The 18,305-nt window shown below is 37.6% G+C and overlaps 2 protein-coding genes across 3 annotated transcripts; both read left to right on the top strand.

Annotated features, from left to right (window-relative positions):
• Window positions 1–10,126: 10,126 nt before the first annotated feature.
• On the top strand, window positions 10,127–13,343 carry LOC137192149 (probable 2-ketogluconate reductase). Its single transcript, XM_067602664.1, has 5 exons — window positions 10,127–10,565; window positions 11,501–11,672; window positions 11,900–12,075; window positions 12,182–12,278; window positions 12,611–13,343. The coding sequence occupies exons 1-5, from the start codon at window positions 10,187–10,189 to the stop codon at window positions 12,765–12,767; spliced, it is 981 nt and encodes a 326-aa protein (XP_067458765.1). The 5' UTR covers window positions 10,127–10,186; the 3' UTR covers window positions 12,768–13,343.
• Window positions 13,344–13,584: 241 nt separating this feature from the next.
• Window positions 13,585–17,946, top strand: LOC137192148 (probable 2-ketogluconate reductase). Of its 2 annotated transcripts, none has more exons than XM_067602663.1 (7): window positions 13,585–13,684; window positions 14,091–14,261; window positions 14,540–14,920; window positions 15,413–15,584; window positions 16,050–16,228; window positions 16,320–16,416; window positions 17,181–17,946. In XM_067602663.1, the coding sequence occupies exons 3-7, from the start codon at window positions 14,542–14,544 to the stop codon at window positions 17,335–17,337; spliced, it is 984 nt and encodes a 327-aa protein (XP_067458764.1). In that variant the 5' UTR covers window positions 13,585–13,684; window positions 14,091–14,261; window positions 14,540–14,541; the 3' UTR covers window positions 17,338–17,946. The 2 variants fall into 2 exon arrangements, with proteins under 2 accessions (XP_067458764.1, XP_067458763.1); XM_067602662.1 differs by having other exon boundaries at window positions 14,498–14,920; window positions 17,181–17,945.
• The last annotated feature ends 359 nt before the right edge of the window (window positions 17,947–18,305 follow it).

Below are 18,305 nucleotides of genomic sequence, written 5' to 3'. Positions count from 1 at the left end.
ATCTATATATTCTACAGTAGCTTTTGTACTAGAATAGCAGGTAAACTCAAGTTCGAGGTCAAGGTCAAGGTAATCTTTATTATCCCCAAGGGGGAATTTGTTTCACAGCCAACAGTAAATAAATACAATAAACAACACACACCAACCTACACACAAAAAAAGACAAAGAATTACATAATTATGTACATAATTACATAATACTGTTCAAAAAGCCAATGGTAGCAGGGACAAATGAGTTTTTAACTCTATTGGTCCTGCAACTCTCTCGCTTAGATGTCTCCATATATGTCTTTAATAAAATGATGTAATACTTTTCTAGTCCTCCTCCATTCCATTCCAGAGGACCTATCTATCTGAGGATCTAGGGTGCAGTTGAAATTTTCTATTATGATATATTTGCTTTTTATTTTATGTCTAATTAACAATTCCACTAAATACATTAAGAGAAAAAAAATGGAAACAGAACGTTTATCCAAAATCCTGCTCGACAGATGTCACCTCACCTAGATATTGTGAAGCTGGACACAAATCTTAGAGTAACAGTGACTGATGGTATTTGGCCACTGGGGTCTTATTATAAAGATAGACGTACAAATATTAATAATAACAACTACAATGCAGAAGTCATCCATACCTTTCCAATCGAATCCTCTCTTGTATTCCCCACAGACAAATATGGGACATACTCTTAGATAAAAGAGAGAAAGTGGAGCAGAGAGAAAAAAAAGGCTATCTGCAGTCCATATGTAGTCCATCCCTGCAAAGTGTGAGATTACCTGACCCGATTATGTGTCTCTATGCCGAATCACCCAGTTCAGAAATGTATTTCTGCCGGTGTATCAAAGACAAAAGTGCGCTATCGTAGCTTCTCTGTTGCTTTGGCTGACATGTCTGGGGGGGAAACTGATTTGGCTGTTTTTCATACAGCTCTTGCCCTTTTGATCTAGCTTCTTTGAAGACACATTCTCTATGTATGAAGTTGAGAAATTTCACATTAAAAGTTTTTGGTATGCACGGGTCATGTCTTTGGCCTGCTATGTGGTGGGCCCGCTCCAGCATCTGTGGTAGTTGCACACCCAGAGTTTCCGCTATCCATCTCTCCATGAAAATATTGTTTCATTATTTTGTTTTGTTGTTGCAAACCAAGCAAGAAGACTGCTGCCAATCAGCTCAGTGTCATCACTGGAAGTCAGCACAGCTTAAGGAAAGATGCCAGCAAAACAAGTTAGTATATACACATAATTTCTTGGAGATGAAAGGGTTGTTAGACAAGGTCCCAATAATTGCTTCCATATTAGATCCAGCTTCAGCTTTGCAAAATACCCCTTAACAAATCTGGCTGTTGGTCTCGTTGCCAACAAAAGGCGATTACAGCTCTCAACTGAGTCTTTGAGGAGGATTCATATTCAATATGTGAATTCAATGCGGGATTCAGTTTTGAAAAATAATATGGTACCACAACTGTAAGCCTTGAAAGGATGGTATATTGTGTTTCCTGTTTCATTAACTCAAACAGTACAAAGAGATCTCAGAGGTCAGGAAAAAAGCAAACACAAATGGGCAGCTCTATACAGCATTCATTTTCCCCTGTCTTCCATTAATGACACACCACTTTACTGTGCGGTCTATTCTATGCCTGAAACAAAAGCATTACTGGAGTTTGATCAATACCCATTGATTGCTACACGATATCTAGTTCATCTATCCTCTTAACTCAGATCGAAATAAAAGCAGCATTCTGAACCAATTTGTTTTTTTGTTGTTTTTTTTCTTTCGCAGATCAAGCTGTATAAACAGACCCTAAAGAATAACCCAGTGGTTTGGTGTGAAAACTGCCCAGCATTTCAGTTCAGCTAGGGTTATGAGAACTGAGGTGATAAGAGACACATTATATCTAAAGTGTGTTATGTGAACAGCATGTGGGGGTAAAACAAAACCAATTAAAAACATTTTTTTTATAAACTTAACATCAAAGAGGATGAGTTCTGTCCTTTTTTATATTAGCCTGTTCACTAAGCAGATACTCTCAGGCTGATGAGATGCAGAAGAGATAATCCAGCATGTTGAAGAGTGGTGTTCCGCATTTATTGATCTCTTCAAATGCTTAAAAAAGAAAGAGCTAAAAGAGGAAATGCTGTTCACCCATTCTTGACCCCCTTTAACTGCTCAGCATACCTTTTTAAACAGCACTCCTACATACTTCCTCAAAAACAACATTTTATCCTGCAGCAATGGATTTGTATCGACTGTACTGCTTATAGCAACGTGGATCACTTGGACAGCTGAGAAGGTGGGGGGGCAGGCACTGAGCATGGCTTTGTTTCTGTACACTTTTTTTTATGAGTTATCTGCTGTCTATCTATTTACCTGAAATTACTTCACACTTAACAGAGTGAAAAACCATTAAATTTCACAAACAATAATATGGGACTAAAGAATATATGGAGCCCCTGGTTAGTCAAAGTATGACTGAACACATAAACAAATCATATTTAATATTGTTTTGAGTTTACTAATAAGTTAAAAAATAAATTCAATAGAGTCACATGCCTAAACATACAATAGTGAGCTGACTTATATAACGAGGCAGTCTACTATCATGCTAGAAGCTCTGTGAGGCTGTACTTTAAACTAAGCTTAATGCCAACATTAGCATGCTAAACAAGCCCCCAGGAAGGGCGCCAGGCTTTGAAGCCAATTTGACATAGTGGCCAAACTGTGGAATTACAACTTCTGGGTCTGACAGGTCCAAAAAGCATTTTTCCCACGCACAATCCTGGGAAAACGAGAGGCTGTAGCATGAAGGATACATTTTTCACAACCCCGCAAATTGACTCATTTCACTATCAGAATTTGATCCATACGGTCCGACAACATTTGGAAAGTCTAGAAGAGCCGCACAATTCAATTATTTTAATCCCATTCAAGTTAGCCAGGAGGCTAAACTGGAAGTTAGCCAGCCCGGCCAGCGGGATTCTCTGGTGTGAATAGTCTTTGTGCACACTGGGCCCATAGAGCGTGTGCAGTATGTTTTCACCCGGGTAATGTCTTTACAGTGGGAAGTGACTTTTTTGGCTTCATGCGCCACTGAGCAACTTTCATAGAAATGAACAGGGCCCCACCTCCAACACTGTATTCAGTTGTCTTTATACATCTATGATGCTAACAAACTCACAATAATAATGCTAGAAGATATCCACTAATGCTAGCATGCTGATACATGATCCCCAGGAACTAGAATGCTAGCATGCTAACATTTGATAATTAGCACAAAACACTGAGTGCAGCTGAGTCTGATGGGACACCATTAATATTAGATAAATTAAAACTTTGATAGTGGCATTACATGGGAAGTCAGGGATCATCGAAATTCTTACAATTCATCCTGACGGGGACATGAATGTCTTTACCAAATTTCATGGCCATTTCATTCCAACAGATTAGGTGACTTTTAACTTTAAACTGAAAATGTCACTTCACTGGTGGCACTAGAGGAAAAAAAAGCCTTTTCCATTTATCCCCTGGGCACCATGAATGTCTGTGAAAAAAAGTGTGGTAATCCATCCAACAGTTGCTGAGATATTTCAGTCTGAACCAACTGAATAATATAGCCCATCCAACTCTTTGGAAATTAAAGAAAAAGAAAAAGAAAATATTTCCACAGTTCATCTAAATAAAATAATAAACTGTTCTATTGTTTTATTTATGTATTTGAGTTGTGATTCATCAGTTACATTTGTCATGCTCAGACATTATAAGACATTGTCAATCCAAAGTTTTGTACAATAAATGTTGTACAAGATGATGCATATAAATGAGATTTTTTCAAACTCTGGGTTTATTGTCTCTTCAAACTGAAGTATGAGGCATCCCAGACTAAATACAATCAGTTTTTCTTCTTCCAGCATGATCAAAGTGTTACAAAAAGGTTTCAGAGCAGTAGATCCCTAGGGTCTTTACATAGACACTGTTATGCCTGTTAACTTTGATTGCCTTTACAGTAAATATTACCTACACATCTCACAATAGAGGAATTCCTCCATTTGATTCCTTTTAATTCTTTTACAAAGGTATGAGGTGAATTGAATAAAGAATGACTAAACCCTGCAGTTTCCAGTGGGATTTTACCCCTAAAGCAAAGTGAGGTAGAATAAAGATGGAGAAAAGCACTTTGATAGTGTTCTTCCAGCCTCATGAAAAGTACACTGTACAACATTTCAGTCTGGTTCAACTTTGAAACACAAGTTCTCCTGCTGCCTTAAAAAAAAAAAACAAAAAAAAAAAACCTCAACTCAGTAAACTCAATTTATAGGTCAACTCTAAAAGTAAAGCTGAAAAAGTACAGTGCTTCTGACTTGTGTTCAGCTCCATACTTGGTTGACAGTTGGTAGTTTGTTTGCTCAGATGCTCTCTTGGTTTGGATATTTTCTGTCCACTTTTACCTAATCTTATTTATTTTATTGTCTGGTTTTTCAGATCAGTCTATTTCAAATCTGTCACATTTCAGCAATCCTCCAAATGGGGAGATTTTCCACTGCTATATTCTTTATTGCAATGTCTACTTCTTTACAACCTCGGTTCTGTTTCAAACCATTCTGCTTTTACATCCTTTTTTTTCCATCAGTGACTTCTCATTATGTTTGTGAAAAATGTAAGCAAATCCACTAAAGAGAATCTACAGTAAGCTAAAGGCCAACTTATAGCTGTGAGTGCTTTAATATGAGACCGTCCTCATTAGAGAAACAATAAAGTTTTAATTATTAAACAAAGTTTAATTTGTTCAAATACCTACAACAAACTCTGTTTACGTTTAAGTAATATGGACCTCATGGCTGTGTAAATTATGACCCTTCAGGAACAAAAGGTGCAAAGAGTGTGATGTTACTAGCACAACAAAATCTTGTAGGGAGGAGGTTAGATGGATGTGATAGTTCATTTGAAGTTCTTGCATGTGTGACTCAAGTCTTAGATCACTTTGTCACTACATTACAAAGGGCTTGGTTAGAAATTTCACAGACAAATGAAATCTGCCCTTGCAGTCATCCTAATCCACTAAATACACTAGAGCATTTTTTCTGTCAAGTCAAGTCAGTTTTATTTATATAGCGCCAAATCACAACAGAAGTTATCTCAAGGCACTCTTTAATTGAATGTTGGGGAGACCTAGCATTCTCCCATGAGCAAGCACTTGGTGACAGCAGCAAGGAAAATCTCCCCTTTAACAGGAAGAAACCTCAAGCAGAACCAGGCTCTAGGTGGGCAGCCATCTGCCTTGACCTCCCATTCTACTTTTGGAGAATCTAGGAACCACAAGTAAGCCTGCATTCTGGGAGCACACTATTGTCACGTGCAGCTGCATTCTGGACCAGCTGGAGAGTCTTTAGAGACTGGTTAGGGCAGCCTGATAATAAGGAATGACGATAATCCAGCCTAGAAGTAACAAATGCATGGACTATTTTATCTGCATCTATTTGAGGCAGGATTTGCCTGATTTTTGCAATATTACAAAGGTGAAAAAAGGCAGTCCTTGAAATTTGTTTTATGTGGGAGTTTAAGGACATATCCTGATCAAAGATAACTCCCAGATTCCTTACAGTGGTGCTGGAGGCCAGGGTAATACCATCTACAGTAGCTATATAATTAGATAATGTGTTTCTAAGGTCTTTAGGGCCAAGCACAATAACTTCAGTTTTGTCTGAGTTCATTAGCAGAAAATTGCAGGTCATCCAGGCATGCTTCAGTTCAATTCAGTTATGCGTCAGTTATGTCCTTAAGGCATGCATTGTTAATGTATATGAACTGAAATCGAATTGATAAATAGGACTTAAACTAGCTTAGTCCAGTTCCTTTAATGCCAATTAAATGTTCAAGTCTCTGTAATAGGATGTGATGGTCAATGGTGCAAAATGCATCACTAAGATCTAGCAAGACAAGTACAGAGAGAAGTTGTTTATCCAATGCAGTTAGGAGATCATTAGTAACTTTCACCAGTGCTGTCTCTGTGCTATGAAGCGCTCTAAATTCTGACTGAAAATCCTTGAATAAACTATTGTTATGTAGAAAGTCACACAACTGATTGGCGACTGCTTTCTCAAGGACCTTACAGAGAAAAGGAACGTTAGATATAGGTCTATAGTTGGCTAAAACACCTGGATCAAGAATAGACTTGTTGGGAAGGGGTTTAATTACTGCTACTTTAAAGGACTGTGGTACATATAGTGCTTCTTGAAAGTTTGTGAACCCTTTAGAATTTTCTATATTTCAATATAAATATGACCTAACACGTGATCAGATATTTACAAGTCCTAAAACTAGATTAAGTGAACCCAATTAAACAAATGAGACAAAAAAATAAACTTTTTCATTTATTTATTGAGGAAAATTATCCAATCTCACATATTTGTGGGAGGCAAAAGTATGTGAACCCTTGCTTTCAGTAACTGGTGTGACCCCCTTTTGCAGCAATAACTTCAACCCAACGTTTCTGGTCACTGTTTATCAGCCCTGCATATCAGCTTGGTGGAATTTTAGCCAATCCTCCTTACAGAACAGTCTCAACTGTTGGTGAGATATTGGGCTTCTTTGCATGAACTGCCTGCTTCAGGTCCTTACACAGCATTTCTATAGGATTAAGGTCAGGACTTTGACTCGGCCATTCCAAAACATTATCCTTCTTCTGCTCTAACCATTTTTTGGTAGAACAACTTGTGTGTTTAGGGTCATTGTCTTATTGCATGACCTACTTTCTGTTGAGTTTCAGTTCACAGACAGATACCTTGACATTTTCCTATAGAATGTGCTGGTATACCTCAGAACTGATAGCTCCTTCAATGATTGGAAGTTGTCCTGGTCCAGAGGTAGCAAAGCAGGCCCAAACCATGATACTACCACCACCATGTTTCACAGATGGGATGAGGTTCTAATGCTGGAATGCAGTGTTTGTTCATTGCCAAACATAATGCTTCTCATTCAAGCCAAAAGGCAATGTTCTTTTTGGAGAGAAGTGGCTTTTTTCCTTGCAACTCTGCCATGCACACCATTGATGTTCAATATCCTCCTGATGGTGGACTCATGAATACTGACTGTAGCCACTGCATGAGAGGACTTTAGTTTCCTAGACATTACCCTGGGGTCCCTTGTGGCCACCCGGAGAATTACAATTCTGCTCATGGTGTGATTTTTGTTGGTTGACCACTCCCGGGGAAGGTAACAATGGTGTTGGACGTCCTCAATTTGTCCACAATCTGCCTGATATTCGACTGATGGAGTCCAAACTCTTTAGAAATGGTTTTGTAACCCTTTCCAGCTTGGTGAGCATCTTCAACTCTTCTTCTAAGGTCCTCAGAAATATCCTTTGTTTGAGCCAAGACACATTTCCACAAACCTGTGTTGTGAAGCTAAGACTTTGATAGTGAAGACCCAGATTTCTCTTCTTTAAATAAGGCAGGGCCTCCCAGACTCACACTTGATTGTCATCTCATTGACTGAAACACCCGACTCTAATTTCCCCTTCAAATAAACTGATAATCCTAGAGGTTCACATACTTTTGCCACGCACAAATATGTAACATTGGATCATTTTCTTCAATAAATAAACAAACAAGTGTAAGGTTTTTGTCTCATTTGTTTAACTGATGTCTCTTTATCTATTTTTAGGACTTGCATGGAAATTTGATCACATTTTAGGTCATATTTATGCAGAAATAGAGCAAATTCTAAAGGGTTCACAAACTTTCAAGCAGTGCTGTAGCCTGTTACTAAAGACAGATTGATCATATCTAGTAAAGAAGTGCTAATTCAGGGTAAGACTTCCTTAAGCAGCCTAGCTGGGATGGTGTCTAAGAGACAGGTTGATGGTTTAGATGAAGAAATTGTTAAAGTTAGTTCAAGAAGGTCAAGTGGAGAAAAACAGCCTAAATATATATCAGGTTTTACAGCTGTTTCTAAGGTTCCTGTGTTTGGGGACAAATCGATGTCTGTTTAGGGCAGGAGGTGATGAATTTTGTCTCTAATAGTTAAAATTTTTATCATTAAAGAAGCTCATAAAGTCATTACTAGTAAGAGCTATAGGAATACCTAGATCAATAGAGTTATGACTCATTGTCAGCCTGGCCAAAGTGCTGAAAAGGAACCTAGGGCTGTCTCCTCTATTAATGATGAGTGATCTGGCATTACAGAGGTTCTTCCTGTATGTTTTAAGACTATCTTGCCAGACTAAGCAAGATTCTTCCAGTCTTCCAGTGGAATGAATGGAATGCCATCTGCTTTAAAGTTTTCGTAATGTTTGCTTTAATTTGCCATATTATTATACCATGGAGCTAGCGTCTTGTGTTTTATTATCTTCTTTTTTAAAGAAGTGATGGAGTAGAGTGTTATTCACAGTGGCCCCGCGGGACTATCAACTAGATGATCAAGTTTGGAGGGACTAAGTTGTTGTACTACTGTTGTATTGAGACATGGCACTGAATTCATTGCTGATGGAATTGCTTCCTTAAATTTAACTAAATCTAGCTATCTAGTGAAGACATTTTTGACTAATGGTATGTAGTCCAGTAATAGGATTTCAAAAGTTATTAAGTAATGATCTGATAAAATAGGATTTTGTGGAAAGACTATTAAATGATCAATTTCGATGCCATATGTCAGAGCAAGGTTGAGGGTGTGGTTGAAACAGTGAGTGGGTTTAATTACACTCTGAGAGAAGCTAGTTGAGTCTAATAATGAAATAAATGCAGTACTAAGACTATTATTATCAACGTCCACTTTAATATCAAAGTCACCCACTATAATTACTTTATCTGTACTAAGGACTAAGTTTGATAAAAAGTGAGAATTCAGATAAAATTACAAGTACAGGTACACAATAACAAATAGAATTGGCTGGAAACTTTTCCAGGTTGGATGAGAGAGACTAAGAACAAGACTTTCCAATGAGTTATGATTAAATTTGGGTCTAGGGTTAATCATTAGGGTTGAGTTGAAAATAGTTGCAACTCCACCTCCTTGGACAGTGTCTTGATGAATGTGAGTTTTAATATGACTGGGGGGAGTGAATTCATTTAGGCTAACATATTCTTCATCACACAGCCAGATTTCAGTAAGACTAAATAAATCAATATGATAATCTGATATTAGATCATTTACTAATACAGCTATAGATGAGAGAGATCCAATGTTTAAGAATACATTTTTAATTCTCCTACATACTATTGCAATTATGGTGTTAATTTTATCAGATTTTTATGTATAATTCCTCTTCTGTTTACTTTAGATTTAATTGATTTAACCTTCTATGTGGTTTTTGGTTGGGTAACTGCTCTAATGGAAGCACAGAGAAGCATCTAGGACTGCAGCTCTGCCTCCTGGTCTCAACTCTGGGTTGTCATGATTTTGGTCTTCTAATAAACTCAGCCATATTTCTAGATATGACAGCTGCTCCATCCAAAGTGGGATGTATGCCGTCTCTCCTAATCAGACCAGGTCTTCCCCAGAAAGTCCACCAATTATCTATGACAGCCAGTGATTGACTGATGACATGCGGCTATACATGTCATCACTGGTCAGATTTGGCAGGGGCCCCGAGAACTACTGAGTCCGACATTGTCTTTGCATATGTACACAACATATGTACACAACATTAATTTTAGTGACCTCCAACTGGTGTAATTGAGAGCTGTTACCACCAATGTTAATAATAATTTTACCATATTTAGGCTTATCCTTAGCCAGCAGTTTTAAATAGGATGCTATATTGCCCACTCTGGCCCAAAGAATACATTTGACTATGGTTGCTGGTGTTACTAACTTCACGTTTCTCACGATGGAGCTACCAATAATCAGAGTTGGTTTCTCAGCGGATGTGCTGCTGAGTAGGGAGAACCTTACTGCTTATTACTTATTAGAAACAAAAACTGGTTGGTGGTGGACCGTGGGCTTCTGCTTAGGGCTATGCTTCCTTTGGACAGACACCCAGCCACCCTGGCTTCCTGGCTGCTCGGGAACTACCAGTGGGAGTGTAGGGGCTATGCTGGTTTGGCTCGCACTGGCTACTGGGGGGCTGGCTAACTACAGTTAGCCAGGAGGAACTAAGAAGCAAGGAGACATACTGAAAGCTGCCAGTGATATGAGATGAACCAAATTGTTTGAGTTCTACTGTGTTTATCTTTGTATTTCATCCCTCCAGGTGATGGAAAAGGACAAACCCTGGGCCTTGCTCTCAGAGGAGGGCGTGAAGCAAGCTTTTCTTGAAAAGTTAGCTGACATAATGGAACCACACTTCCAAATAATCACCAGCAGAGAGTTCCTACAGAACCCCCTACTGCACGGCCCTAAAATCCAAGCCATGTTCGTGTGGAGCTGCTGCCCTGCAGCTGAGCATTTGCTGCTTAATTTGCTTCCCTTGCTGAAAGTCGTAGCCAACGGAGGAGCAGGCATCGATCACCTGGATGTGCCTTTCATCACCAGTCGAGGGGTGAAGGTGACCAACACACCTGGTGTGGTCAGTGATGCCACTGCAGATATTGCAATGGGTCTGCTTTTGGCATCAGCACGGAGGATTGTTGAGGGTAAAGTGAAAGGTTAATTGAGCCCCGAATTGCATGGACATTGTGGAACGATTCCAAAACCAAAACCTGGTGCACATTTTTCTTGGGAGTAATTGTGAGAGTAAATCATTTTTTAATTATAAAACTGACATAAGGTTTAACAAGAGGTAGTCAGATTCAGGTTTTGAGGTAGACTCCTTAATGTGCCATCAGTCAGTTAAAAATGTTGAACTACTTCTTTAAATGATGGACAGGTTACAACAATTCTTTAATTCAATAATGGAACACCCATTAGTAATGTAATACCACAAATTTACCTACAAATTTAAAAGACTTTTCAAAAATAATTTCACAATCCAATTATATTTGATCATCAAACACTGCACCAGACTAAGAGTCTTTGTCAGGATTTAGGCATGCTGTAATTTCAAAATTTTCAAAAACAATCAAGAAAACATCAAAAACATCAAGCGAAAAGGCATAACAGACTAGCCTTAAGATGAAAACAACATTTAGGCTACACAGTTTTAAGAAAAAAAAAAGAAATTAATACATTTTATAATGCTGTCCTCAAGTAAATAAATTATTTAAATAGATGAAGATTTCCACCAGCTGGTCAAGGAAAGACATCCAAATGTCTTTTTTTCTGTGTTTTCTTGCTCACCATCTTACATTAGCATTTTGCTTATTAATACTAAACACAAAGTACAGCTGAGGCTGATGTGAATGTTATTAGTTTTGCACTAAAGTACTGGACAAATTAAAATTTTGACCTGATAATTGTACTAGAGGAAACAACTATATACATGTTTAATTATTCTGGTGGCACACTACAGCCTCCATATACAGTACACAGCTGAGGTTAGCAGTGAATACAGAGTTAGCCTTTCAGAGCCCTGCAGCAGCAGTACAGGCTTTTATAAAAACAGTGACTGATTTGGTCCTTTTCTTCATAGGTCACCAAATAGCTGTGGATGCAAAAACTACCTATTTAGCACAAAACTTGATGGGAGTTGATGTCACAGGATCCACTTTGGGGATCATTGGAATGGGTCAGATTGGATACAAAATAGCTAAAAGAAGCAGAGGATTTGACATGAAGATCCTGTATCACAACAGGAATAGAAGGTAAACGTGTTTGATGACATCATCACTACATTTTGACAAATCAATTCATAGAAATGTGCAGACCAAAAAAAAAAGTAATTTCTGAAACAATCTGTTATACTTGACTTTCAATAATGGACCATAAAAGACCTGCAGTGTGTGTACTGTAAATTACAAACAAAAATCTGAAAACAATAACTCAGTGAGACAATGTTTCTACTCTTGTTCGCTTGGTTACTGTTCAGAAGTATTGAAGATGAACAAGCAGTCGAGGCGACTTTCTGCGAGAGCCTGGGTGACCTGCTGAGAAGGGCGGACTTTGTCATGCTAGCTGTCAATCTGACTCCCAACACGACAGGTCTCATCGGCCACAGAGAACTGTCCCTAATGAAACCCACGGCAACACTGGTCAACATCAGCAGAGGTGGGAACAATGTGTTTGCTAGACTGTACTGATTCATTTTGATTAGATAATTGCTAGAATCTGAAACTCTCATATTTAGCCATATTTTGCTCTTTACATATCTCAGGTCTATTGGTGGACCAGGATGCCTTAGTCAAAGCTCTCCAGTCTGGAATGATTCGTGCAGCAGCTTTAGATGTGACTCACCCTGAACCTTTACCGAGGTCTCATCTTTGAATCACTTTATTGTACAACAAAGTGCAACGAATGTTACTTAAATTGTATTAAACATGGCCTTGACACTTCTTCAGTCTGCATAAGAACACAGTGTGTACAGACACGTGAGGCATTCAGGGACATTATCATCTTACAAGGACAGTGGAAAGATCTGAACAGGAAATTACAAAATAAAAAACAAACAAAAAAAAAATACAATCAGTATAGTTCATTAATTTAAAATGTGATATATTTACGTACTACGTAGAATGAACATTTACCAAACACTCAACCAGCTCCTTGACCACTCCTTACAACTCCTCTGTTTCATCTTGTGCAGGGATCATCCTCTCCTTGGCCTGCCTAACGTGCTAATCACCCCCCACGTTGGCATGAATACTTGTGCTACAGTAAGAGGGATTGTACAGAAGATGGTTGAAAATGCCCTGGCTGCAGTGAATGGTTTACCTATTCCAAATGAAGTCAAATTTGAGTGACTAATGCCAGATTCAGACTACATGGTATTTTTGTCATGTGTCAAATTAGGCGATTGTAGAGTCATAAATTGTTGCCGTGAAATGCTGGCTAATTATTGTGCCAGAATTTGCCAAAAGGTACATGAGAAAATTGCTGCTCATCTGCTGTATAACTTGAAGGGACTTTGTAACCTTTAGTACTGTTCCAATGAACAATGTCGCAAGGCAAGGATGTACAAAACTGGTTCTGACTGGAATGTGTTAGGATAGGAAAGAAAACTGACTCCAACTGGTGTATGTGAGTATAAAGATTATGTTCAGACATTATCATAACCAAAACATTATGAGTACATTTCCCCCTAATCTTGTGCTCTTTTCTGGCTTACTACAATATATGTATAACAGCTTCCTTTTTTTTTTTTTTTTTACCTCAGATTGCATGTTGTGTGCAAGTTTCTTCTTGGCTAAGTAAAATAAATATATTCATACAAGACAAATGAGACATATGAGTTTTCTTCATTGATTATTTTATTGATATAAAAGATTAAATGCTTTTTTTCCATACATTTGTAGTCAGCTGTTCTGTTTAGTCTAATATTCCACCATAATCACCATGACATACAATAAGATAAAAATGTATGAAAACAAATATTTTTCAAATTTTGCACCTTGTACACTTGTACACACCTTAAATTCCTTGATACTTCATGTTTTTGTGAATAATGAACCGAGCACAACATTTCTTGCCCTGCCACCTCTCTGTGCTACAGTGTGAGGACAGGTTTTCACATTAACATGCCTCGTTAAAACTCTAACTTCATCCATGGAGAATGAAAACACAACGCTGCTCAAAGATCAGTTCAAAAAAAAGAAGACCTCAGCTTCTACCTCAGTCTGAGGAAACAGCAGGACTGAAACTTGATGCTCAGGTTGAAAAGGTGAGTTTTCCTTGTAAAACTAACTCAGAGTAAAAAGAAATCACCTAGAAAGTTTTTTTTACCTCAGATTGCATGTTGTGTGCAAGTTTCTTCTTGGCTAAGTAAAATAAATATATTCATACAAGACAAATGAGACATATGAGTTTTCTTCATTGATTATTTTATTGATATAAAAGATTAAATGCTTTTTTTTCCCCATACATTTGTAGTCAGCTGTTCTGTTTAGTCTAATATTCCACCATAATCACCATGACATACATTAAGATAAAAATGTATGAAAACAAATATTTTTCAAATTTTGCACCTTGTACACTTGTACACACCTTAAATTCCTTGATACTTCATGTTTTTGTGAATAATGAACCAAGCACAACATTTCTTGCCCTGCCACCTCTCTGTGCCACAGTGTGAGGACAGGTTTTCACATTAACATGCCTCGTTTAAACTCTAACTTCATCCATGGAGAATGAAAACACAACACGGCTCAAAGATCAGTTCGAAAAAAAAAAAAAGACCTCAGCTTCTACCTCGGTCTGAGGAAACAGCAGGACTGAAACTCGATGCTCAGGTTGAAAAGGTGAGTTTTCCTTGTAAAACTAACTCAGAGTAAAAAGAAATCACCTAGAAAGTTTTCTGGAGAGAAGTATGTAATTTTATACAAATTATAGGGGATTTTTTTTTCATTTAAAGAACAGCTCCATTTAAATCCAAGGAAATGTTCGTTAAATTTGTTGGAAAATTTTACATATTTCAAATGCTTGCTAGTAGACGAATTTTGCATGTACTTTTGTACTAATTGAACTCTATTTTCAGTCAGGTGGTACAGTAAGTCCTTTTGTGTCTTATCCCATCAAGCAATGGAAGAGGAAAAACCATGGGCATTGGTCTCAGAGGTGGGGGGAGAGAATGGTTACCTTGAAGAGCTAGCTGACATACTGAAACAACACTTCCAAATCATCTGCTACAGAGAGTTTCTACAAAACCCAGTGCTTCATGGCCCCAAGATCCAGGCCCTCTTAATTTGGAAGTACTGCCCTGCAGCCGAGCCTTCGCTGCTCAGATTGCTTCCCTCCCTCAAAGTGGTTGCAAGTGCAGGAGTGGGCATCGACCACTTGGATGTACCGTTCATCAACAGTCTTGGGGTGAAGGTGGCCAACACACCTCGTGTAGTGAGCAATGCCACTGCAGATTTTGCCATGGGTCTGCTTCTGGCATCAGCTCGCAAGATCCTTGAGGGTGAGATCAAAGATTATCTGAACCCCAGGCCCAGTGTGTGACAATCTCCATGTAATTCCAAAACCAAGACCTACAGCTATCTGTTATCTCAAAGAAGTTCATCTGTGTGCACTTAAATTGACAGAGCAACTCCTTCATCTGTCCCAGGGCTCATATTTATTATGTCTTAATAGGGAATTAATCCTTAGTTGTCCACAATTTTCAGATGAATGTAAAGAATATTTTTATTTATTTTAGATATTGTAGCAAAATCACATTATCAGCTTCCATAACCTGGTAAAGTCATCTGAAAATCTTAATTTTTAAAACTTGGTCGAAGAAAAACCGCAAAACATACGTATGGAGTATTGTTTTGTCCTAAAATTATTAGTGTTGCTGGGTGGGAAACCAGAGAGGGATCACTTCCTTGTTGCTACTTGTTAATCAGGGCAGAGTGAGGAGGTCTGTAATACATATATAAAATGTTTACTTTTTAATCCTTTTTCCTCATAGGTCATCATATTGCTGTTGACCCAAAGACCACCCATATACTGCAAAGCCTGATGGGAGTTGAAGTCACAGGGTCGACTCTGGGAATCATTGGAATGGGAGAGATTGGTTACAAAATTGCCCAAAGAAGCAGAGGATTTGAAATGAAGATCCTGTATCACAATAGAACCAGAAGGTAAAAAAAGAGACGACAAACTTTGCTAATGAGGTTATTTCTTTAATTAGCATGTAACAACATGATATTTGAGTATTTTTTGTTTGCATTTTTGCAGAAATAACCAATGACTGCATTTGATAGTTTACACTGTTGATCATGGGGTTTTCCCACTCAATATGAATGTACTACACAAGACCATACAGGAAAACAAACATGCTTGCACAGGAAATAATGTAGAGCCATTGACTCTCACCTGCTAATGGTTAACGAGGTGGTATTTTACTGAGTTAAGTATTTAAATATTTTTCTTACATGGTACGGTGGGTGTATTTATTTTTTTTTAAATACACCCACCTAGATTTTTTTTCACAAAAAAGATTATGTTTTAAATAGAAAAAACAAGATACAGTCTCTCATTAATTATGTTGACAACACTGTAGAAAGCTGGAGTATAAAAAAGTTGGAATTTGTTATTGTATTCAGGAGTGCTGAAGATGAGCAGGCAGTCGGGGCGATTTACTGTGAGAGCCTGGATTACCTGCTGAGAAGGTCGGACTTTGTCATGATAGCTGTCAAATTGACCTCTGACACTACAAGCCTCATCGGCCACAGAGAGTTGTCCCTCATGAAACCCACGGCAACACTAGTCAACATCAGCAGAGGTGGGGAACAGTGTGTTTCCTAGACTGTGTTGATCTTGATTGAATCATTACTGGTTAACGTTACCTTAATAATGCTCTTTTCATGTCTCAGGTCAAGTTGTGGATCAGAATGCCTTAGTTAAAGCTCTCCAGTTGGCTACAATCCGTGCAGCGGCATTAGATGTGACCCATCCTGAACCTTTACCAAGGTCTCACTTCATTGAACATACACTCTCAGAATTCTAAAAATAACACTTATGAATGCCCTAAAGAGTCAACCTAGAAGTAAAAAAAGTTCTTGGCTGAGTGTGAGCAATTACACATATTTATCAAGTGTAAAAGTGTAAAGTGTAAAAGTCAATTTTAAGAGTAACTCTCATGTGATCACATAATTGATCACATGAAGTCGTCAATCAGAGATATGGATTGAAGCTGCATCTGCCATTTTGTACATACTTAAAATAGCCTTACTGTTTACACAGTGGTATAGTATGATATTCTGAAAAAACAAACATCATTATCATGTCTTTGAAAAGTTTATTTTTGTGAAATCTTTAAATCTCCAGGAGTAATTAACAAGTGAAATTAACAACAAAAGAAAAAAAGAAAAATTGGTTTTATGTCCTATCAAATGCAAATAATATATGTGGCTACACCACTCTATTCTTAATTATACAGCTTCAGGTAATGTATTATTCATTATGACATATGATATTTAGTATAATTTCAGAGCATTGTTAAGTCAAAAGAAGTTTGATAAATAGTTTTTATTCTTAAGTTTGTAAGGAGTAAAAGCGAAGGATTTTTACTTCTATCTTTCACTTAAGTCCAAAATATGAAATTACTTTTACTAGTTTGATAAATACAGGCCCAGAACAACATCCTCAAGCTAGACTGATGCACTATCCTACAGTAATATATGATTAATGTATTATTTTCTGCTCACTCATTCCTCATGCTTCATCTTGTGCAGGGATCATCCTCTCCTTAGCCTGCCTAATGTGCTGATCACCCCCCACATTGGGATCAATACCTACAATACAGCAAGCAGGATGGTAGAGAAGATGGTGGAAAATGCCCTGGCTGGCGTGAAAGGCTTACCTATTCCAAATGAAGTCAAGCTGAAGTGACTAATCTGCTCAATGAGTGTTACATCTTTCTGCACATGGTGTACTCATTATTTTACTACTTTAAAAGATAGAATACATTTATCTTGAAAATAAAATGTGAAAATAAACAACGGAAACAAGGCAAGTAAATGTATATTGAAAGTGTATTACTGTACCAAGTGTCTCTTTAAAAAATAAAACAGCAGTTTATACAAATCTAGCCATACATAAATGATACAGAAAAAATACATTGAACAAACATTGAATCCCAATGTGAATAAATTGAAAAATGTCTTTTTTTCTGTATGAGAAATAATGTATTTTTTGCACTGCTTACTATATTATAAAAGTAGATGCGTTTTCTTGCTTGTAAAGTATACACAGTTTATCCAAGATTGCATGTTTCTTGTCAGTGGTGTAAGTAGGGTGCTTGGTACTGGTATACTGGTAATGATTATTCCTTAATTAATGTTTGATATAACTGGATATAATGTGTAAACACCAGAGAGTTCTGTCATTTCAAAACATGCTTAAAGGATATGTTCACATTTTTTGTTTTGTTCTTTCTTAAAACAACAGGTGCCCATACGAACATTGAAACAGGTTTTTCTCACTGCAATCATTTCTCCTGTTCATACTGGCTATTAAAAGATCCACTCCAAATATACCTACAATGTAAGTGTTGGGGGACAAAATCTAAAGTCCTGGTTTTGAGAAAAATGTCTTCAAAAGCTTATCAGCAGATAATATGAGGCTAATCAAATAAAGTTGATTTTAGAAAATAAAATCCTTATTTGTGTTTCAAGGCCTGTTTAGCTGCAGTGGAAGGATAGTAACAAAAAGAGGGAATATTGACTTGATTTGACTAATTTGGATGGCTGAAGTCTCATATTATCTTTAACCCCTTAACAGCCACCCTTTTTATAGAATTTTTGCCTATTTTGCACACCCAGATGGAAAAGCTTATAACAGAAGAACTGTAAGGCCAC

Source organism: Thunnus thynnus, chromosome 11 (assembly GCF_963924715.1).
Source record: "Thunnus thynnus chromosome 11, fThuThy2.1, whole genome shotgun sequence".
Taxonomy (NCBI): Eukaryota; Metazoa; Chordata; class Actinopteri; order Scombriformes; family Scombridae; genus Thunnus; species Thunnus thynnus.
The sequence above is the reverse complement of the archived record's forward strand: the minus strand, read 5'-3'. Positions and strand labels throughout refer to the sequence as shown.

Bases quoted from the DNA above. Each gene is read 5' to 3' on its own strand.
- LOC137192149 (XM_067602664.1), top strand. From the start codon at position 10,187: ATGGAAAAGGACAAACCCTGGGCCTTGCTCTCAGAGGAGGGCGTGAAG. The intron at 10,566-11,500 runs GTAAAGTGAAAG...TTTTCTTCATAG, and splicing joins AGCACGGAGGATTGTTGAGG to GTCACCAAATAGCTGTGGAT. The intron at 12,279-12,610 runs GTCTCATCTTTG...CATCTTGTGCAG, and splicing joins CACCCTGAACCTTTACCGAG to GGATCATCCTCTCCTTGGCC.
- LOC137192148 (XM_067602663.1), top strand. From the start codon at position 14,542: ATGGAAGAGGAAAAACCATGGGCATTGGTCTCAGAGGTGGGGGGAGAG. The intron at 14,921-15,412 runs GTGAGATCAAAG...TTTTCCTCATAG, and splicing joins AGCTCGCAAGATCCTTGAGG to GTCATCATATTGCTGTTGAC. The intron at 16,229-16,319 runs GTGGGGAACAGT...TTCATGTCTCAG, and splicing joins ACTAGTCAACATCAGCAGAG to GTCAAGTTGTGGATCAGAAT.